The sequence below is a fragment of the Equus przewalskii genome, chromosome 10 (genome assembly GCF_037783145.1).
Source record: "Equus przewalskii isolate Varuska chromosome 10, EquPr2, whole genome shotgun sequence".
Lineage (NCBI taxonomy): Eukaryota > Metazoa > Chordata > Mammalia > Perissodactyla > Equidae > Equus > Equus przewalskii.
The window spans coordinates 683443-707435 of NC_091840.1; the positions used below are offsets into that span (position 1 = coordinate 683443).

The 23993-nt window shown below is 45.3% G+C and overlaps 1 protein-coding gene and 1 long non-coding RNA gene across 2 annotated transcripts in view; one reads left to right on the top strand and one right to left on the bottom strand.

The window, feature by feature from the left end:
- The window catches only part of FOXK2 (forkhead box K2), a 78749-nt gene extending 63940 nt beyond the window's left edge, over positions 1–14809 (bottom strand). Inside the window, exon 1 of the mRNA XM_070561296.1 lies at positions 14309–14809. Coding sequence (XP_070417397.1) covers positions 14309–14718 — 410 coding nt within the window. The 5' untranslated portion in view covers positions 14719–14809. The remainder of the gene's footprint in view (positions 1–14308) is intronic.
- Positions 14810–15455: 646 nt separating this feature from the next.
- On the top strand, positions 15456–20751 carry LOC139073985 (uncharacterized). The gene is made up of 2 exons (XR_011523238.1): positions 15456–15577; positions 20357–20751. It is a non-coding gene; the product is annotated as an uncharacterized lncRNA (long non-coding RNA).
- The last annotated feature ends 3242 nt before the right edge of the window (positions 20752–23993 follow it).

Sequence of the window (23993 nt, forward strand, 5' to 3'; positions counted from 1 at the left end):
AATTTCACCCTCCCCACTGGCAAGCCATACACATGGCAACATTTTAGAGAGTCGTGTTTTTTTTTGAGGAAGAGTAGCCCTGAGCTAACATCTGCTGCCAATCCTCCTCTTTTTGCTGAGGAAGACTGGCCCTGAGCTAACATCCGCGCCCATCTTCCTCTACTTTATATGTGGGACACCTACCACTGCATGGCATGCCAAGCAGTGCCATGTCCAACCCCAGGACCCGAACCAGCAAACCCCGGGCCACCGAAGCGAAACGTGTGAACTTAACCGCTGCACCACTGGGCCGGCCCCATGGCAACATCTTAAAACATGTGTAATAATCTAAATGTAAAATTATTTCTTACTTTATCTTAAAGCAAAACGTCCTTCCTAAGACTGCAGGTATCAACAAAGGTTTCCTTAACAAAATCACTATTATGGTCTTGGCTTTTTGCTGAGACATTGTAAAGAAAGAGAAATCAACACTTCACACAGGATAAGACCACTAAAGAATTTCATATTTCTTTATTCAAAGAATAGACCCTAACAAATACTAAGAATAGCCAAGATGGACTTACTGAGAATGAATGAGAGTCTGACTTTCATGTTATTTTCCACTCAAGGCAATTTAGAAATTTTTTTCAAACTCTCACTTTAAAAAAATGGGACAAAAATTTGACTTTATTCAAATGTTGTTACATCACTAAATCCATGAAAAAGAACTGCTATTATTTCATACTCAGTGAAAAATGATAAAAGAATCTGAATTTTCACTCAAAGGAACTGGTCATGGGGAGGGACATGAGCAAAATGGCTCAGGAGGAAGCTCCAAGCTCTCATTCCCCCCAGCACACACACAAACATTGGAAAACAAGCAGAAACAGTCAGAGCCAATTTGTGAAAACTATGCAAAGCAGTCAGAAGTCTGCAACCACCAACTGCTCAATCAGGAAAGAGATACCACGGAAGGGTAGGGAGGCTTTAGATGCTGCTGCCCTTGCCCCACTCCCTCCAGCAGGGCAGTAGTAGGCCTTGGTCTTAAAGCATAAATGGTCTTAAAGTGGTGGCAGCCTGGGTTGCAACATGCAACTGTATCCCTGGTTCTAGGGAGCAGAGTAGACTTTATTCAGAACTCATCACGTACGCCTGTTCTAACCTGTCTGGGGGCTACCTGAAGAACGACACAGGCACTCCTCTGTGTCTCACCTAACTCAGAACCCAGGCTGAAAAGGCTCAAAAACACTGCAAGTCCAATTAGCAATCCTCAGAGCCTTTAGCAAAAGATTACATTCCAAACATGCAATACAGTACCTAAGGCAAAAGCTGGGGAGAGTTTCTCTGGGAAATTAGGACATTCAAAACTAACAGCGCATACCAGGAAATTCAGAAAGTCACATACATGGTCAGGCCAAGACGCATGCTCATACAAGACCTGAGAAGACCCTGGGCTCTCACCTTGGGCCAATCCCTAAGCACAGTGCAAGTCTGATCAAGAGCTGAAGGAGGGCCCAGGCACAGAGCCAACATGCAAAGACTGGGAGATGAGAGATCTCCTGGTGTTCAAGGAAATCTGTCAAAACACCAGCTGAACACAAGCTATAAAACAGGACTTCAGGGACCACACTGTCAAGTCTCTGCAATAATAGTATGGGAAAGTCACTAGGCAAAAAGGACTCCTACAGCCGTCAACAAATAAAAAACAGCAAATCCTCAGGCAGGAGGAGAATCTCATTTCCAGAGCTACTATATTACAATAGTCAAACATCCAGTTTTCAACAACAAAATCACAAGGCACACAAAGAAACAAAGTATCACTCAGTCAGAGGAACAAAATAAATTAACAGAAACCATCTCTGAAGATGGTGAGACAGAAGACTTGCCAGACAAAGACTTTAAAATAACTATTTAAATATGTTCAAATTATCTAAAGGAAAACACAAAGATCTAAAGGAAACCAGGAAAATGATGTATGAATGCAACAGGAAGGTCAACAAAGATATAAAATTATAAGAAGGAATGAAACAGAAATCCTAGAGCTGCAAATTTCAGCAAGTGAAATGAAAAATTCACTACAGGGGTCCAACAGCGTATGTGAGCAGACAAAAGAAAAGAATCAGCAAACTTAAAATAGGCTAATTGAAATTATAAAGTCCGAAGAGCAGAAAGAAAATGAAGAAGAATGAAGAGAGCCTAAAGGACTTAAGGGACATCAACAAGCAGACCAACATAAGGGAGTCCCAAAGGAAGTAGAGGGAAAGAACAGAAAGACTGCTTGAAAAAATAATGGCTGAAAATTACCCCAAATTTGATGAAAGACAAGGAAGAGCTCAACAAACTCCAAGTAGGATAAACTCAAGGGACTCACATTGAGACATTAAAATCAAACGACTGAAAGACAGAGAGAGAATCTTGCCAAGCAGCAAGAGAGAAGTAACTTGTCACATCCAAGGACTCTCAATAAGGTTAACAACTGATTTCTCATCAGAAACCACGCAGGCCAGAAGACAGTGGGATTACATTTGAAGTGCCAAAAGAAAAAACCATATCAATCAAGAACTATATCTGGCAAAGGCATCCTTCAAAAACAAGGGAGAAATTAAGACATTCCTCAATAAACAAAAGATGAGGGAGTTCATTTACACTAGACCTGCCAGAGTCCGTTAGGCTGAAATGAAAGATCAATAATGAAAAATCAATAAACAGTGAGGAAATAAAGATCTCCAGTAAAGGTAAATACATGAGAAAATATGAAAGTTAGTATTGTAATTTTGGGTTTCCTACAAGAGTCAAAAGACAAATGCATAAAAATAATTATAAATCTGTTATTTGGCACACAAAGCATAATGAAGAAATTTGTGACGACATAAAAGGGAGGAGAAAGGAGATGTATAGAAGGAGCATTTTTGTATATTTCTAAAGTTGATATCAATTCAAAATAGATCATTTTAAAAACAGGATGTTAAATGTATACGATGTTAAATGTAATCCCCATGGTAACCACACAGATCATATCTTAAAAATATACACAAAAGGGAATGAGAAGAGAATTCAGAACAGTTCACTACAAAAAATCAACTAGACATAAAAGAAGGAAGTTAGGGAGGAAATGAAAAACAAAAAAGCTGTAAGATATAAAGAAAACAAATAGCAAAATAGCACAAGTCTCTCGTTATCAGTAATTACTTTAAATGTAAATGGATTAAACTCTCCAATCAAAATACTTAAGACAAGAAATTTAAAATTTTTTTCCTTTTCTTTTTTCTTCTCCCCAAAGCCCCCCCAGTACATAGTTGTATATTCTAGTTCTAGGTCCTTCTTGCTGTGGCATGTGGGACACCGCCTCAGCATGGCTTGATGAGCGGTGCCATATCCGCGCCCAGGATCTGAACCAGCGAAACCCTGGGCCGCCAAAGCGGAGCATGCGAATTTACCCACTTGGCCACAGGGCCGGCCCCTAAAATCTTTTTCTTTAAAGAAAGAATATTAACATTTATTCAGCAACTCTTCTGTGTCAAGCAAAAGGGAATCCATACAACAACCCCACAAAGTCAGTTCGGTAATATCCTTGTTTACAGAGGAGGACCCTGGGGTTAAGAGATTAAACAGTGTGGTCACAAGGGGAGGGGCTCTCACCTCCCCTTGGCCCAGGTGGTGCTGTAACACTGTTCCAGTAGCTTGATGAGCATACAGGGCCTACACTGCTCATTCTCAGCCCACTCTCAACCTTTTCTATGTGGAGAGGTTTGTGAAGAATAACACACCGAGGAGAATAACAAGCAACCTCTAGGATGTAGTTCTTAAGTGAAGCCCCTGGAAAGTTGGCCTCCACAGAACAGAGAGGGGATCTAAGATTGACCTAGCACCTACTGGACACCCGGAGCTGAGAGACACTCAACCAGCTTTCTCAGTCAAGCTTCGCCTTGACCTACAGACAATGCGACAACTCACAAAGGTTTGTCAGCCACCAAAAATCAGTCAGCAGCCAAGCCAGGATGCAGTTCCAATGGCCTGAGGTGTCTCCCAACAACTACAACCAAGGCTTGGAGCACTATACTCTAACATATAATGGCATACATGTAGAAGCTATTCATTTAGCAAATAAAAGTGATGAATTAATCACCAGTGCCAAATACTAAAGTCATTTTTAAAAACCATTTATGAAAGCAAAGCTCTTCTCATTAGAGATACACAGGAAAAGAAACCCCAAACACTGAATGCCTGGTTACTGGAAACCCACAGATTTTATAAAGAACTAGATATTTTTCAGAACTGTGACCAACAGGTAAATTTATGTCAATAAGAAAATGCACACTCTGAAAAACAACTTTTGAGAGAGAACAAAAGAAAAGATCAATGGAAAATAAAGTATTGCTTTTGGGGGTGCTATTTTCAACTAGTTTGATAACATTCTATAAGAGGAGACAGGGAGGGGAAGTGAATGCTGTCAGGTCACTGAAGTCAAATCAGGACGGGGGTGGGAGAAAGGGTTAGAGTTGAACGACTTCGTTAGGGACAAGGATGTGCTCCAGTTTGGGCAATCCAGGAGGGTCACCCCAGACAGCTGCAAAAGTCCTCAGCCAGAAGGACCACCAGGAGCCACATGTGCCAGCGCCTGTGCAGATGCTGTGTGGGAGAAGCGAAGATGAGCAGCACACCTGCAGGGACACAGCCAAGACCAGACCCACCTTGTCTAGCATCAAGCAACACTAAAGAAAAGAGAACTGCTCCAGGACAGACCTATAGCGGTCTGACATCCAGCATGACAGCAGTTATGTAGCCTGATGCACGTTATCAGGACATTTAATTCAACTACAGGAAATTCTGTTCTCATGTACCCAGGCTTGCCCTGCTCCCTCTCCATGTTATGAGTCATCATTAAATTTTTTAAAAAGTCATAATACAAAGATAAAAAGGCCACTTAGGATAGTCTACCATCAATACAAACAAGAAGAAAAGTAGGGGGAATTGTAGAATCGAAGAGTGAAGTTAATTTTATTTAAAACCATTTTAAACTGTTTCCTTTGGTGCAATATCTACCAAATCCAAACCTCGCAGCCTACGTCAAACAAATACACCAGCACACATTTGAGTCTTAACAAGTACTGGCACTACTCAAGGTCATCGAGGGGTCTTGGGCCACAGTCCCACAAAGTGCACAACTAGAGGATGAACCAGCCCAGCCTACGCAACACTTAAGTGCCACGGTACAGGATGTGAGTGGTGTTTGACTACACATGTGGGCAAGCTCAGAGGGAGACTGGGCAAAGTGGAAACAGAAGACTCAACGAGGAACCGGAAATGGGCAGTCTACTCCATTTAAGCGACATCCTCCTCTACCCAGCTCAAACAGCTGTAAAACTGGTGCTCATAATCCTAATATCTTCCAACAGTTTAAAAATGGCAAAAATGTAATATTTGTATTTATTTATTTATTTAGAGGAAGATTAGCCCTGAGCTAACTACTGCCAGTCCTCCTCTTTTTGCTGAGGAAGCCTCGCCCTGAGCTAACGTTGTGCCCACCTTCCTCTACTTTTTATACATGGGACGCCTACCACAGCATGGCGTGCCAAGTGGTGCCATGTCCGCACCCAGGATCCGAACCAGCGAACCCCGGGCTGCCGAGAAGCGGAACGGGCGAACTTACACGCTGCACCACCAGGCCGGCCCAAAAATGTAATATTTTTAAAAGATCACCTATGGGGGCCGGATGGGGCTGAGTGGTTAAGTTCACACGCTCCACTTCGGCAGCCCAGTGTTCAGATTCTGGGTGCAGACATGGCACCGCTCATTAGGCCATCTTGAGGCGGCCTCCCACATGCCACAACTAGAAGGACCCACAACTAAAATATACAACTATGTACTGGGGAGATTTGGGGAGAAAAAAGCAGAAAAAAAAAAAAGATTGGCAACAGCTGTTAGCTGAGGTGCCAATCTTTAAAAAAAAAAAATCACCTATGCACACAAAATGCAATTATACTCTGAAAAAGACAAAAAAAAAAAAAAAAAATCAAAAAACCCACCAGTAAGTCTCCAATTTTCTTGTTTAGGGTTTTCTATATCCCATCTGTTCAAGTAAGAGTCAAAAGATGAGTTTCGTACGGCCCATTATGAGTGACTAAACACCGTGAGAAAACAGCATCTGGCAGCAGTCTTTTACCGTGTGGTTGTGGTGACACTAATGGCATATTCCCGCACATCATCAGTTCACTCTCCAGGGGAACCAAACCACAAAAAACGGGAACAACTCTACTACAACAACTCAACGTCTTTTTTCCCATTAACCATAAATGGGTTCAGAGTAATTTTATCAACCTAACTAAAGCCAATGGACATGCACGAGAGCACACACTCCAAAGGGGAGATTGTTAGGCTACCCCTCAAAGCACTGAGACTGATCTTACAACCAGGGAAGGTTTAGGATCATGTTCTGTGAGTGCCCTTCCAAAGCTGCAAAGGGAGTGATTCCACACCAGGCCTCTCCACCTCAGGCTTTGTTTTAGAAAGGTGCCCGCCCCTGAATTTGAAACAAATGCTTTGGTAGTTTAAAGGTTTTAAGCAGGCACCACTTATAAGAAGTTATTAAAATTCACCACTGATAGGACTAAGAGTCACATCCCATTGTTATCAACTGCTAGAGTACTGTGCTCCAGGGGGTCTCTACTTCCCCACTATTGACATTTAGGATTGGCTCATTCTCCATTGTGGGAGGGGCTGTTCTGTGCATCTAGGATTTTTAGCAGCATCCCTGGTCCTGGCCCACTAGATGCCAGTAGCACCCCCCTCCTAGCTGCGCCAACCTAACATGTCTCTAGATATAGCCAAACGTCAAGGGGTGGGAGAGTGCACCCCAGTGAGAACCACAGTTGCACTCCGATACCTTTCACTGGATAAGACACACAAGCATTCTGCCCCAAAAGACAAACTGCAGCAAAAGCCAAATAGTGTCTAAAATCCCTCCAGAATCCTCAGCAGAGCACCCTCCCTATTCCTATCAAAGCGGCTGAGACTCGAGACCAAACACACACTCTAGAAACTGACGTATGCTGAGAAAGACAGTTTTCTAAAAGGGGCTTCCTAGGACAGTCATAAGACCTCGTGACGGTGCTCAAACCGCTTCAAATCATAGAAATGGCAATGTGTCCCTTAAACATGCCCTGGTGTATTGTGTTTCATTAGCAAATTCAAAAAATCCTCGTTGAAAACTGGGATCAGAAATGTGGGAGCTGACTTACTACATTATCATTATTTAAGATATTGTAAACTGCTCCAAAACCCAAACATAAAAGAAAACATGAGTTCCACAAAAATGCTAAACAGATATGAATACTATCCAAAATGATAACTGTTTTCATTAAAAGCTTCCTTATTTTAGAAACCCTCTTTTCTTCATTTTCCAAAAATAACTTTCTCCTCAGCAAACTAAGAATTGTTGTATTTTCACAATGGAAAAATCTGCTCTGTTACTATAATAGCTTCATCTTCTGGAGTATTTCCACCAATTATGCATGAAACTATGCTGTACTTCTGAAACTGTGGATCTAGATGGGACCTGCTGGTAAACAGGGGACCATAATCGGAGGGGCCACGTCTGACTAGAATCCCATCACTAGGTGATCAGCACTTGAGAATGTTCACATAACAGTACTGTCCTAAACCAGCAGTCAACGCGTACGTATATTTTGGGTATGTACCAAGTGATGATGGCTCTGGGCCATTTCCAGGGGATACAAACACATACAGGACCTGGTCCCCACCTTAGGAGACCAGTGCGGGAGAAAGTCGAGCAACAAGATGAATTTACAGCATAAGAGGATGAGGAGGGAACATTTTGCCTCCCAGAGCCTGACAGCAGAAGGGGCTGCTGACAGGCTAGTCCTGAGAACAGGCTCCACGACCTACCACTCCTAGGGGTCCTGAGCGCCCGTGCCCCCTGGAAGGCGTCCAGGTGACATTCAAGGACCGCAGGGAAGCCCAGCTTCAGGTCCTCAAGTGTCTCCAGAAAGAGACCACTCAAAAGTATATGTGGTTCGTTACACTTCAATAAAACAGCAGTTTAAAAAGAAAAACAGTACAAGCATACCTCGTTTTACTGTGCTTCACAAATACTGCATTTTTTACAAATTGAAGGTTTGGGGCAATCCTGCTTGACAGCAGGTCTATCAGTCCTAAAATGGACAAGTTTGAGGTGTTCAAGACTTCAGTGGAGGAAGTAAGCGCAGACGTGGTGGAAACAGTAAGAGAACTAGAATTAGAAATGGAGCCTGAAGATGTGACTGAACGGCTACAATTTCACGACAAGACTTCAACAGATGAGGAGCTGCTTCTCATGCATGAGCAAACAAAGTGGTTTCTTGAGATGGAATCTACTCCTGTGAAAATAGTGTGAAGACTGCTGAGATGACAACAAAGGGTTTAGAATATGACATAAACTTAGTTGATAAAGCAGCAATGGGGTTTGAAAGGATTGACTCCAAGTTTGAAAGAAGTTCTACTGTGGGTAAAATGCTATCAAACAGCAACATAGCCTACAGAGAAATCGCTCGCGAAAGGAAGAGTCAATCTATGCAGCAAACTTCATTACTGTAATTTCAGGAAATTGACACAGCCATCCCACTCTTCATCAACCACCACCCTGACCAGTCAGCAGGCATCAACGCTGAGGCAAGACCCTTCACTAGTAAAAAGATTAGGACTTGCTCAAGGCTCAGATGATGGTCAGCATTTTTTAGCAATAAGTATTTTTAAATTAAGGTATGTACATTGTTTTTTAGACATAATGTTATTGCACACTTAATAGACTACTATATAAACATAACTTTTATATGCACTGGGAAACCAAAAAATTCATGTGACTCGCTTTATTGTGACATTCATTTTATTGCAGTGGTCTGGAACTGAACCCACAATATCTCTGAAGCAGGCCTGTATATTGTGAACTGCAAAGTTCTTCGATTAGACAGAGAAGCCATCATTAATTTCCGAAACAATAGCCTTGCTGATGGCATTAATGAACAAGTATCCTTCAAATCAGACCACAAAAGGACATGACTTTTAACTAGTTCCCTTTCCTGACTTTGTACCCAAGGCAGAGGCACTTTTCTTTTTCCCCTAAAACAAGGAAGGTTTGTGGTGAAGCTGACATGTCAGAACGAAGCAGAAGCAGAAGCAGAATGGAGGCTTCAGGGGGGAGGGCAGTCGCAGATGGACCTCTCCCAGCCCCTCCTGCTGAACAACACAGACCTGTCCCATGGTCTGTCTTTATCCTCAGGTCCTTGAGGGGAGGGGGCAACTTCTCAGGGCTAAAGGAACTTCAAACGTGACTCTTGATCAACTTACTGCGTGTGTGGACCTATGAGCAAGGTGAAGAGTGCTGGCCCTTGCGACATTTCCATCCTCTTGTCACACTTTCTGTCACATTAGATCCTCATAGGCCCCTCTATACCAGGCCACTGCGATGGACAGAACACATGAGGCCCCTGATGTCCGGCAGGGTCACAGGCATGGTGCTGTGTCACATAATGTCAGACAGCTATCATCCTGGTGTTACAAGTGAGGGAACTAAAACTCAGACCGGTTAAGTGGCAGAGCTGGAATCTGGCCCCAGTCTGTCCAGCTCCCAGAGCTCATCCTCGCCATCTCCTGATACAGTTGGTTGGCACACAAATGACTGCTGCAGGTGACAGCTCCCATCACGTAGGCTTGTTTCTCAAAATGTGTTAAAATTCCAACTATTTTAAATCTAAACCATCTTAAACTACTCGCTAACTAAAGATTAAAGTGAACGACTTGAGTTTTACCACTGCAAGAACTACTACACACTAGGTGAAGCAGAAGTAAGCTGGTTGTTGGGTTATTTTTAACTTAATAAAGTAACCATTACGGTAAAACAGCTGCACTGTGTTCTCAATGTCTACAAATCAGTGATAAAAATGTATCTCAATTTACCAAAGGAATGCACATTGTAGTTTTTAAAGAAAAACACATAGCGGACATTAAAAGTTATTAATTTGTAGGCTGAGCACTTTTCGAAGTGCAAAGCGCTTCCACCCCTCTGCTATGGATCTGCCATTACACGTCCCCCACTCCTGGGTCCTGGAATCCAGCCACCCTAGACCCTGGTTCTTAGCTCTGCTGACAAGTGCTCAGAGGCTCAGAAGGCGTTTCAGCACAACTCTGTGGCCCTGGGACTAGAAAACACGCCAGACCTCACTAGTGGCTCTGCTCAGGTCTTCAAACAAGACATCTCTGTTTTATCTTCTCCTACTGGCAGCTCTATCCTCCTTCACATCTCATCCGGAGCTGCTCTTTGGGCACTGGGCCTCGGACACATCTCTCAGTGGTTTCTTCAGCCATCTCACCCTGGTGATAAACAGCATTTCCATTCCTCCTAATCCTGCTCTCACCTCCGCCCGCCTTATAATACCCACCCTCCACCCCACAAACACTTTTTTTTTTTGGAGGAAGATTAGCCCTGAGCTAACTGTTGCCAATCCTCCTCTTTCTGCTGAGGAAGACTGGCCCTGAGCCAACATCCATGCCCATCTTCCTCTACCTCATATGTGGGACGCCTACCACAGCATGGCTTGCCAAGTGGTGCCATGCCCGCACCCGGGATCTGAACTGGCAAACCCCCGGCCGCCAAAGTAGACCGTGTGAACCTAAGCACTGTGCCCCCAGGCCGGCCCCCACACAAACACTTCTTATACCCCCACTCCCTCCCTGCTCTCCAGCCCCACACCCGGCCTCCTTCCTCATCCTCCCAATGGTCCTGTTCACTGCCCTCCATCCCCATGAATGTGACACTGCAGGTGGCCTTCTCCTCTTTTGGCACTCTCCTCATTCCTCTCTTTATGTTACTGCTATTCTTTGAGAACCTCAGTTCTGGCCCGTCTCCATTTCTGAGCAGAACCAAGTCACTGCAAGTTCCTTCAGTTCTTTTCTTGGAGTCTCCACATGGAAAGCTCCTGAAGCCACTGTCTGCTTGCCCCTCTCCAGCTCTCACCTCAGAGGATGCTGTGTCTGATTTAACGAAACAGTCTTCAAATGTGACATTACTGAACTTAATCTGCAAGTGAAAATATCCCACACAAAAAAAGGTGATGTTGCTGTATCACTAAGTGATAGGCAGTTAATTTAGCACAGGAACAAGATTACTTTTCTAAATAAACACAATTGCAGTTCTGCATGTTAACTAGTTTTGGGCAATAGTACATTCAACTTCTTCTATTTATGTTGGTGTATTAGTATTCCAGGATCTTACTGATCAAATCTTGTCAGATTCACTCCACGTTTCCAAGTATAAACAGCTGTTAAAGAGTTGTTTATTTTTACTTATAAATTATACCTAGTTTGCTACCACGGCACCAAGATCTTCCTAAAACACTTTACTGCTCACTCAGGCCCCAGACCAGGTCCTCATGAGGACCCTGTCCTCCAACTGGACATTCTTCACTCTATTGCTGACCACTGTGGAAATGCTCCCCTACCAGGTCCAAACCTCATGCTCCACAACCCACCCCAAGGTCCCTTCCAGCCTGAATTTCAGCTTCTACAGGGCCGGGTTGCCGGCTCAACCACACCCACAAAGCTACCTCCACCTGCCCACTTCCAGGAGCCCCATCCAGGTGGCCCAGGGCTCTCCCACCGAGCCTACCCCACAGAAGCCCCACCCTAGTCCCAATAACACCTGTGCTTCCAACAAGTCAGACACTCCCAGAGAGGAAAAAATTGCATTTCTGTACACAAAGCCCTGCATATTTGGCCAAAAATCAACGATTTGTGGAAATCACTTGTCTTCTGGAAAACCACACACCCTGATACTCTTGTGCATACACAGCACCCCTCTACACACCAGTCCACACTGGGCATGGGGCTCACCAACCACTGTGGAAAAGGCACTTGTATTCAGATCTTACCCAAACCACTTACAATACTCACGACAGCCAACGTACAGCATTACAGTCCTCATCTTTCCCTATTCCCCCAAATTAATACATTATTTAGTATTAACAAAATGATGAACTACACCTTAAGCCTAAATTACTTATGTACTCTTCCAAATTCTCTTTTTGTAAACTTTTAATACTAACTACAAAATGTAAACTCACTTTACAGTTGGAATTAGAATAAAACCACTGTCATTCAAATAAGAGACCAACCATGGATCGTCACATTTTTTTAACTCTACAGTGATTTTCAATTCAGTAGGCAAATCTGAAATAAGCAATATTTCAACCTCCGCATAAGTGCTCTAAATTACATGCACTTTCAAAGGTATACAACTTGTTTTTTTAACTTAAAAGAACTTGTAACATAACACTGAGTTTAATTTCAAGAAAAAGATTTCTAAAACAATTTATCTACCTTTAGCTCTACAGAGTTTATTCTGTTAACCTGTATCTATTACCACCCTACACCAAATATTTGTGTAATGATGCCCTGCAAGAAGGCGGTGCTGCAAAGTCCTACTAGTTACCCACTTACTTCACACTGTAAAAACGCCAAAAGCCCTTCTGTGGAAAAAACCACGCCCCTCTGCCAGTTCAGGCAGAAGCTCCCAGGCCCATGAGAAGTCGGGGGCTCGTGGCAGCCTTGCGGGCCCAGGGACTCTTCCCGTGCACAAGCTAGAGGTGAAGGTCAGAGGCCCAGCCTCCACCCCACTGTCTTTCTTACTCATCTCTTCCACAAGGCTCACTCTACCCCTCAAAAAGTCTGAATATTGCTCCCTCCCGAAAGGTCAACTTATTTCCATGTTTAACACCTCAACACAAATGGTTTTGGCTGAATGGTAATAAGAAAATTTTCTTTAAACTTCAAAATCCTGAGTAAAGATATAACATCTTTTGTTGTGGACATTAAAAGTTATTTGTAAACAACAAACCACCAGATTAAAAAGCAACTGTCAGGGCCCTACCATCAATTTTATGTAGTCTACACCATAAACACACATCAACAGCGTTTCGGCTTGAAAACAACATTCTTTGCAATGCTCCCATCAAGGCTGAAGGAACTAGCTGGTGCAGCTTTGCAGCCGTCTACGCAACAGTACAGCACACGGGGACAACGATCAAGGATTAAGAAACGCAACAGCTCTTAGCATCTCCAACTACGGAAAGCAGTTAAAAACCCCATTTTGTGGACAACGGCTCTACTTGCAATGATCTAGAAAGGAGCCCCGAGGAATAATTAGCATTTCCTAGAGAGCAAGTGTGTTTTTCAAGCCGAGTAAACGATAACGCCATAAAACCATAGAACTAAGCTGAATCGTTTTGTAACAGACTTGACAGTTCCCCACGAGACTCAATTAACACTCTATATGACCTTACAATAACTTCTAAATAATCAACTGACTTCTAAAAAAAAGTTATAAGTATCCAGTTTTCCCAAAATTTTAAGGCTCAGAGCACAGATTTAAAAATTCATCATGCTTGAAGAGTTTTCAACTTTTACGTTACCAAAAATACAACGGGGGAAAAGAAGTCCTTGTAGCTTAAAAAATGCACTCTTGAAATAACTCATTATTGAAAACGTATAGAACAAAAAGGAAATAAGAGACACTCCATCACCAGTCAAGAAGATACAGATTTTAGTCTCGGATAGCTCCAAGGGCTAGACTTCAGCGCCTGTTCTGTACCACCAACACGCCGCTTAGGAAAAATACATGCAAACTCCCAGAGCGCACAGACGACTCCAGAAAACCTGGCCACGTGCACGGCCGCCCGAGCCTCCAGCTTTGGGAAGGTGAGGGTAGGGGGTCGCGGGCAGGAATCCTGGCGTGGGTCAGGGACGTGAGGGCTGGAGACTGGGGTTAGTGGGCTGGGATCTGGCCAGGATGATGGGTCGGGGTCCGGTCAGAGGGATGAGGCCAGGGGTCGTGGCCTAGATGCTGGTTGTGGGAAGGATGGACAAGGCCACGGTTCAAGGTCCGGCTGGGGTCCCGAGTTTGGGTCCCGATCTGAGTCCTACTTGCGGGCAGGACCGAGGCTGGGAGTCACGGGCCGGGGGATGGGTTCTGGCTGGGGGTCAGAGATCACGGTGGGGTCCCGGTGGTTCGTGGGCGGCGGGTCTGGGGCCCGGCAGTCGACCGGGGGGGTGGTCACCAACTGCGTCTGACTCCCGGCACCGGGCCCCGGCCTCGGTCCTCCGGGCCGTGGGTCGGCGCCGGTCTGGGTCCTGGGTCTGGGTAGGTCGGGGTGGCGGGCCAGGGTCTGGGCCTGCGTTCGGGTGAGGGGTCGTGGTCCTGGTCCCGGGGCGGGTCGGGGTTCCGGGTCCCCGGCCAGGCCGCAGCCCCCGCCCGCCCGCGCGCCCGGCCGGCCCCACTCACACGCGCGGCAGCTGCAGCGGCGGCGCCCCGCGCCTCTGGAACACGCCGTCCACGAACACGCCGTTCTTGCCGAGGCAGCGCAGGTAGAAGTCGCCGCCGGCGTCGGGCCCGGGCTGCGCCGAGGGCTCGGGGGCCGCCCCGCCATGGCCGCCGCCCGGGGGCGTGAAGATCTCGAGGTGGCGCCGCGAGATGAAGCTCGAGTGGCCCATGCTCACGTCCACCGAGCCCTGCGACGAGTTACGCCCGATGGTCACCGAGCGCTTCTTCATCAGGTACTCGAACTCGCGGCCCTCGAGGCGGGCCACGGCCCAGCCGCCCGCCGGGGACCCGCCGCCCGCGCCCCCGCCGCCCCCGGCCCCGCCGCCCGCGGGAGGCCCGCCCGCGCCCGGGAGCGCCGCGGCCGCCGCCATGGGCCTGCGAGGCCCGGCCGCCTTCCGCCGCCGCCGCCGCCGCCGCCACGGAGCTGAGGGCCGAGCGAGGCCGCCGGCCGGCGAGCGACGAGCGGCGGCGAGGGGCGGGACACGCGCGGCGCGGCGCGAGCCGGCGCCGGGCCGCTGACGGACGGCGGCGCCCGCCAATGGGGGCGGCGCACGGCAGTGGGGCTACCGGCGGCGGCCAATGGCGAGGCGCGCCGGCCCAGCGCCGCACGTCCGGCCGCGGCGCCCGACGCAGGCGCGGCTCCCGGCGGCCAGGAAAACCCGGGGCGGAGCGCGGCCGGCCGCGGAGCCGCCGAGCGGCCGTGGCGGGTGGGGGGTGCTGCGCCCTCGGTCCCCGCGGGGCGGCTGGGCCGGCGGGCAGGGCGAGCCCGCGGACCCCGCACAGCCTCGCGCGGAGCTGGACCTGCCCCCGCCAGGCGTAGTCAGTGTCTCCGGGCCCGCACGCACACAGCCGACACGCTGTGCGCGCTGCAGCTCAGCTAAGCCATTGGGAGACCCCGAGCCAGGGTGTCGGCGGCCCCGGAGCCTGACCATCGCGAGAGCGCGCGGCCTCCCGGGATGCGCACGCGCGTGGTGGGCCGCGGCCGGGAGGCGGGGAGCGGGCGGGAGCGGGAAGGAGAGGGATGCGGGCCGCGGGAGGAGGGAAGGCGGCGGGGTCCCGGCGCGGCCCGCCGACCCTAGGGAAGCGCCGAGGGAGCCGCCCGTGCGGCTCGGGCGCCGGCGGAGTGGAGCGCGGGGCGGCCGCGGCGGAGGGCCCGGGCGGGAGCCACGTGGGCCGCCCCTGTGTGGAGACTCACTCTAAAGAAGTGGAAACTCGTGTGTCCCTCTGAACGTGCGTTTCCATGTTTTATTTCCCCTAGATGTGTTTGCATTGACAGTGCAAGTTCCTGCTGTTTAAACTGCTTTGAATCGTGGGTATGCCGGCGTGTCCTAGACAGACACAAAATCGTCTCATTAAATATTCATTTATATATTGGAGAGATTTTGAGGTGGTGTTGGGACAGGTATGGAAATGCTAAGTAGGGAAACCTCTCATTTAAAAACAAAACACAGTCGATCAAAAGAAGGAGCTTGTGATCAAGTACAACCAGTGTTTCAAGTCACTGTTGACAGAGTGACTGTGGGATGTGCCGTCCCGGTGCTCTGTGCCCTCGCCTTGTGCTGAGCGCACACAATCCAGGACATCCACCACTCTACCTGGCTTTCGGGAGCTTCCTTGTGACGAGGTGGTTGGCGTGTGGAGTACGTGCTGTGAGCTCTTACCAAATTTATACAGGGCTCCTGGGAAGGCTCACTTCCTTTTCACATGTTTTCATCAATACTGAGTGTCCACCCTGTGCACGGAACTCAGGCCTGCAGATGTAAAGAGGATGAGCTTGTAGCATCGCACTGATCTCTCTCCATTATGTCCCTACTATGTAGACACAGGCACCTTGAAAAAAGATGGGCAATGCCAGGCTGTGTGCAAGTAGAAATAGTAAGGACCACGTAGTTCTGAGAAGGGAAGCAGTCACTGAGCACTGGGACAGTCGGAAAAGGCTCCAGAGCAGAGGCAGGGTTGCACCAGGCCTTCCATCCATTCCGAATGCCCAGTAAGCATCCATGTCCACCACGCATAGGCCGGGGCTGGACAAACAGCAGTGAGCAAACCAAGCACCATGTCCCATCAGCGTGTGTAAAAGAAAGAAACAAGCAGGCGAGCCCCGTCATGACTGAGGGGAGAAGCAGCACCAGAAGATGCTCACGAGGTAGGCAGTGTCGCTGCTCTTTACATCAGGAGCGAAGGCAGAGATGGAAGAGACACACCGAGACCCAGGCTTTACAAAGGATAGTTCTTTCATCTGGGAGAGGTGTGCCAAACATCTAGTACATGCTGGACACGGGTGCAGGAAGACAGCTGAGAGTACGACCAAGGGGCCCCTGCCTCGTGGTGCTTATGATCTGGCGGGAAGACCCACAGCACACCTGTGAATTAGTACCGAAGAGCGGCACGTGCTGTAAAGCGGAGTGAAGGGACCAAGAGATGGGCAGGAAGGCCAAAGGAAGAGACGTCTGACCTGACACCTGAAGAACATGCGCTGGAGGCCACAGTGACCTCTGGGCAACACACAAGGGCAACAGCCCTGAGGCAGGGAGATGCTTGGTGTGTCAGAGCCGTGAGCCGGTGAATGAGGGGAGGAAAAACAGCTAGGGAGTGTTGCACAGGGCTTGCTACCTGCTGGGCTCCGCGTTAAGTGAAATGGGAAACCACTGGGCATTTCAAGCAGCATAACATGATCCGATTTAACTTTAAAAAAAAATCAACGTGGGGCGGGCCTCATGGCCAAGTGGTTAAGTTTGCACGCTCTGCTGCAGGTAGCCCAGTGTTTCATTGGTTCGAATCCTGGGCGCGGACATGACACTGCTCATCAGACCACGCTGAGACAGCGTCCCACTTGCCACAACTAGAAGGACCCACAACGAAGAATATACAACTATGTATCAGGGGGCTTTGGGGAGAAAAAGGAAAAAAATAAAATCTTAAAAAAGAAATCAACCTATTTGCTATATGGGACAAAATTGAAAACAGGTCCATTTGTGTCTCTTGTGATGAGTCAGGCTACAGAAAAGGTAGCTGGACCCACTGTCCTCAGAGCTTTTTACATATGTACCCAATAAACTAATTTTGTGAAAACTTGTAAGCCCCCACCTCTAAGATAATAGCCAAGTTTTCCATCATGTTTAAATAGTTGCAATGGGTGTAATTTCCCAAATATTATAAATACTGATTTAAAATAAAGCCATGACCCAGAGCAATCAGGCAAGAAAAAGGAATAAAAGGAATCCAAACAGGGAGGGAAGAAGTGAAACTCTTGCTGTTTGCAGACGACATGATCTTACATATAGAAAACCCCAAAGAATCCATTGGAAAACTTTTAGAAGTAATCAACAACTACAGCAAAGTTGCAGGATATAAAATCAATTTACATAAATCAGTAGCATTTCTATACTCTAATAATGAACTAACAGAAAAAGAACTCAAGGGGCTGGCCCCGTGGCCAAGTGGTTAAGTTCGCGCACTCTGCTGCAGGCGGCGCAGTGTTTCATTGGTTCGAATCTTGGGCATGGACATGGCACTGCTCATCAAACCACGCTGAGGCAGCGTCCCACATATCTCAACTAGAAGGACCCACAACGAAGAATATACAACTATGTACTGGGGGGCTTGGAGAGAGAAAGGAAAAAAAAAAAAAAGAACTCAAGAACACAATATCATTCACAATAGCAACTAAAAGAATAAAATATCTCGGGGTGAATTTAACTAAGGAAGTGAAAGACCTATACAATGATAATTACAAGGCTTTTCTGAAAGAAATGGATGACGACATAAAGAGATGGAAAGACATTCCACACACATGGATTGGAAGAATAAACATAGTTAAAATGTCCATACTACCTAAAGCAGTCTACAGATTCAACACCATCCCAATCAGAATCCCAATGACATTCTTTACAGAAATAGAACAAAGAATCCTAAAATTCATATGGAGCAACAAATGACCCCGAATTGCTAAAGCAATCCTGAGAAAGAAGAACAAAGCCGGAGGCATCACAATCCCTGACTTCAAAACATACTACAAAGCTACAGTAATCAAAACAGCACGGTACTGGTACAAAACCAGGTGCACAGATCAATGGAACAAAATTGAAAGCCCAGAAATAAAACCACACATCTATGGACAGCTTATCTTTGACAAAGGAGCTGAGGGCCTACAATGGAGAAAAGAAAGTCTTTTCAACAAATGGTGCTGGGAAAACTGGAAAGCCACATGTAAAAGAATGAAAATTGACCATGCTTTCTCACCATTCACCAAAATAAACTCAAAATGGATCAAAGACCTAAAGGTGAGACCTGAAACCATAAGGCTTCTAGAAGAAAACGTAGGCAGTAAACTCTTTGACATCAGTATTAAAAGGATTTTTTCGGACACCATGTCTTCTCAGAGAAGGGAAACAATAGAAAGAATAAACAAATGGGACTTCATCAGACTAAAGAGCTTCTTCAAGGCAAGGAAAACAGGATTGAAACCAAAAAACAACCCACTAACTGGGAAAAAATATTTGCAAGTCATATATCTGACAAAGGCTTAATATCCATAATATATAAAGAATTCACACAACTCAACAACAAAAAATCAAACAACCCGATCAAAAAATGGTCTGGAGACATGAACAGACATTTCTCCAAACAAGATATACAGATGGCCAATAGGCACATGAAAAGATGTTCATCATCGCTGATCATCAGGGAAATGCAAATCAAAACTACACCAAGATATTACCTTACACCCATTAGAATGACAAAAATAACTAAAACAAATAGTAACAAATGTTGGAGAGGTTGTGGAGAAAAAGGAACCCTCGTACACTGCTGGTGGGAATGCAAACTGGTGCAGCCGCTATGGAAAACAGTATGGAGATTCCTCAAAAAATTAAAAATAGAACTACCATATGACCCAGCTATTCCCCTACTGGGTGTCTATCCAGAGAGCTTGAAGTCAGCAATTCCTAAAGTCCTATGCACCCCAATGTTTATTGCAGCATTATTTACAATAGTCAAGATGTGGAAGCAACCTAAGTGCCCATCAAAAGATGATTGGATAAAGAAGGTGTGGTGTATATATACAATGAATACTACTCAGCCGTAAAAAAGAACAAAATCGTCCCATTTGCAACAACATGGATGGACCTTGAGGGAATTATGTTAAGTGAAATAAGCCAGTTAGAGAAGGGCAATCTCTGTATGACTCCACTCATATGAGGAATTTAAACATGTAGACAGAGAGAACACATTGGTGGCTACCAGGGGAGAGGTGGGGTGGGGGGTGGGCACAGGGGGTGGAGTGGTGCACCTGCAACACGACTGACAATCAATAATGTACAACTGAAATTTTACAAGTTTGTAACCTATCATTAACTCAATAAAATAAAGCCATGACATCACTTCTTAAATGTATCACATGGACCCTGAATGCCATTGTGATTTGAAACCCACTATCATACGTTTTATAAACAATCTCGTGGTTAACAATAAGGAGTTTTATTAAATCCTTTTCTCCTAAATTCATTTCCCTTCAAATTCCCCCACAAATTTTATTCTGAATACAATAAATGTTTATGCTTGAATGTAATTATTAATGACCCTTATTTTTTATCCCTGGAGAGAAACAGAGAGACATACATATATACATACATATATTTATCTTGCAATTTCCTGTGAACATAAGTCTCATGTTAAAAACATTTGAAATTCATGTTAAAAACATTGAATTAGTATTACGACTATTGTTAACACATAATTGATCAAAGCAGTTTAAATATATACAAGTTTTGATTAAGACTAAAATGTTCAGTTATATTGGATATCTATCTCTAAATAATATCTCTGGGGCTTTTTCCCCACTTGACAATTAGTTCATATATCCACTGATGAGAATTACTAGAACGAAGCAAGGTACAGAATCAATTGATATCCCTGTTTTTTCGTAAATGTATAACATAAATAAACAGAACTAGAGGAAGTTTAATTGTAGCAACCTAACCCTATTCTTTGAACCTCTTCTGATTGCAGGTGCTACATGACAGCAGAACAGAGACTGCAGAGGCCTCGCAGGACTGGGAGATGCTGGAGCAGAGACAGGAGATCTTGGTGCAGCCCAAGCAATTAGTTGAGATTCCAGAAAGGCCACACCCCAGGAGTAAGGGCTACACACCAGGGGTAGAGGAAAAACTAAAGTATCTGAAATGAAGAACTTGTTGAATTTGCTGAGCACCAGACTGGATACAGCTGAAGAGAGGACTTTTCAACTCAAGGTCACATCAATAGAAGTTGCCTGAATCAAAACACAGAGAGAAAAAATGAAAATAAGAAAAAGGATAACAGAAAGGAATATTAGAAACCTGGAGACAAGATCGAATAGTCTCACGTACATAAAGCTGGATTCCCAAAAGGAAAGGAAAAGAAAATGGAGAAGAAATATTGAAAGAGAAGAGGTATAAGAGTTTTACGAATTGGTGAGAATTCACCAATCCACAGATCCAAAAGGTTTAGCAAACCCCAAAGAGGACAAATTCAAAGAAGAACACATGGAGACAAATCATAGTCCAATTGCTGAAAAACAAAGATAAAAATTCCTAAAAGGAGACCAAAAAAAAAAAAGAAGATACATTACATTCAGGGAAACATCAATAAGAATGACAGCTGACTTCTTGTTAAAATCAATGGAAGCGAGGGCCAGCCCCATGGCCTAGTGGTTATGTTCAATGTGCTCCACTTGGGCAGCCCAGATTTGGTTCCTGGGTGCAGACCTACACCACTCAGCAGCAGCCATGGTGTGGTGCTGTCCCACATACAAAATAAAGGAAGATTGGCACAGATGTGAGCTCAGGGCCAACCATCACGAAAAAAAAAAGAAAGAAAGCAATGAAAGCAAGAAGACAAAGAAATGACATCTATAAAATTCTAAAAGTTAAACAAAAGTCATTGAGACCAGAATTCAATAACTAACAAAAATGTCCTTCGAAAAGGAAGAGTAAGGAAAGACATTTTCAGGTAAACCAAAGCTGAAAAATACTGTCACCAGAAGACCTGACCTTCAAAAAAATACTACACGAAGTTCTTCAGGCCGGAGGAAAATGGTCCCATGTGCAGTACCAGATCTGTACCAAGGAGTAAAGAATACCTGAAAAGGTGGCTGTGGGGTAACTGTGAGATATTTAAATAATTTCTTTAAAAGATTATTGAATGAATGCCTGAAGCAAATTTTAAAATAACACCTTGTGGGTTTAGAGCAGCGCTGTCCAATTCAATTTCCTGCCATAATGGAAATGTTCTCTTACGGCGTCTGTCCGGTACAGAAGCCACCACCTCATGATGCTCTTCTGCACTTCAGATGTGGCTAGTGTAGCCAAGGAGCTGAATTTTAACGTTATACTTAATTATAATTAATTTAACTTTATATTTAAAGATTTTTTTTCCTTTTTCTCCCCAAAGCCCCCTGGTACATAGTTGTATATATTTTTTAGTTGTGGGTCCTTCTAGTTGTAGCATAACTTTATATTTAAACAGCCACATGTGGCTAGTGGCTACCAAATTGGACACTGCGACCTGTAGAAATAACAAACATGACAAGAAGAGAACAGAGTAGGAGGGGAGGCAATGTTTTTCACTGTTTTAAGGTTCTTACATCGTCGATGAAATGATACAATATTATTTCAAAGTGGACTTTGTGAATAAGTGAAGGGTATAGAATTCCTATAATTATATATAAATTATATATATAAATTATATATAATTTCTACATCAACCACTAACATAAATAAGTATAAATATATATTACATATATTGTTATATACAATATACATATATCAAAAAATACAGTGGAAAAGATAAACTGGAATTTTAAAAATAGGTGAGTAATCCAATAGAAGGCAAGAAAGAAGGAATAAAGCAGATGGAACAAATATAGAATAGCAAGGAGGTGGCTTCACACCCAACTGTGTCAATTACTACATTAAATGTAAGTGTATAGAACACTGCAATTGGAAGTCGGAGTCTTTGAGGCAAAAAAAAAACCACCTAACTTATGAGTTTACAAAACACACACTTTAAATCTAAAGACTGAGACAAGCTGAAAGTACAAGGATAGAAAAAGAGATGTCACCCAAATACGAGTCATGAGAAAGTTGGCCACGTTAACATCAGGCAAGGAGACCTCAAGTTAAGGACTGTCACAAGAGGAGCAGCCCATAATGGTGCAAAGGTCAACTCATCAAAACGCAAGAGTCCTAAGTGTATTGAAGAACGTAACTTCCAAATGTTGGAAGCAAAATTTGACAGACCTAAAAGAACCCACAAATATAGGTGGAGATTTTAACACTTCACTATGTAATTAGCAGAACAAGCAGGCAAAAAAGTCAGCAGGGCTCTGGATTTGAACAGTGTTATTAACTAACTCAGCCGGTTATGCTCCGTGGAAATGGCTACCTGCTCTCCTCACCACAGCTCTCTGGCAGTCCTGCTGCATCATATGTTGGCAGAACAGGAAGGAAAAAGGAACTGAGGAGGAGTCTCAGGCTTCCACCTTGGTCTTTCCACTAACTACTGGGGATGTGGCCTGAGGCCCCACCATCTGGGCTGCACCTCAGTTTCCTCCCCTGCGGGAACAGCCCTAGCTCTGTTTGCGCTCGGAAGGCCCTTCTGCTCCAACCCTCCATTCTGAGGAGGCTCTGGGGGCTAGCCCGCGATGCTACCCCATTTGAGAACACTTTCTAGAAGAAAACAAGATTCAAACAAGGCCTGACCTCTTCAGTGTGTGGAAATTAATAAAGAACCTTCACTAAACTGGAGTGGGGAAGGGCTGCAGGGGGAGCTCCCACCCCAGTCACACATGGTCAAGGACGCCAAACAGGAAGAGAGGACAGTGGCATCTTTCTCAGGAAGTACAACTACTTTAGGACTGAAGGAAGATTTCTCTCCCTACCCGGCAACAGCCCAGCCAATGAGAAACACCACAGCCCAGCCAATGAGAAACGCCACAGCCCAGCCAATGAGAAATGCTGCAGCTCAGCCAATGAGAAATGCCACAGCCTAACCAATGAGAAACATCGGAGCTCAGCCAATGAGAAGCATTGCCGCCCTGAACTGTCACTCTCCCCCAATGGACTTTCCTCCAGAGCAGCCCCTCCCCTCCCCCGTTTCCTCTGTAAAAGCACCTCCTCCTTTGTTGTCTTGATCTGCCTGTGGTTCCCCATGGCACGCACATCCCAAATTGCAATTCTTTTGACTATTCCTGAATAAACTCATTTTGAAATAAATAACAGGCAAACTTGCTTTTTAAGTTGATAAGTGTTTGTGCCAGAGCTGTCCTGATTGGGGACAGTGTTATCAGAATTGTTTGTTATTCAGTTAACAAACCCTTGTGCAGCATTCTCTGCATGCCAGCCACTGCTTTAAGGATTTTCTGGATATTGACTCAGGCTGTCCTCACTAGACACCTCTAGTTGATAGATGCTCTGACTGCCTACAGCGGGAGGCACAGAGAGGTTAACTAACTTGCCTGCATCAGTACAGCCAGTACTGCTCTTCACCACTTCACTAGGAGAGGCAAAAATAAGGCTTCCTCTGAGTGCCACTCACAATAAAAAGGGGTGCTTATTATTGTTATAATAATTGTGAATTTTGATATTCTTTAAGAAACTTCAGCATG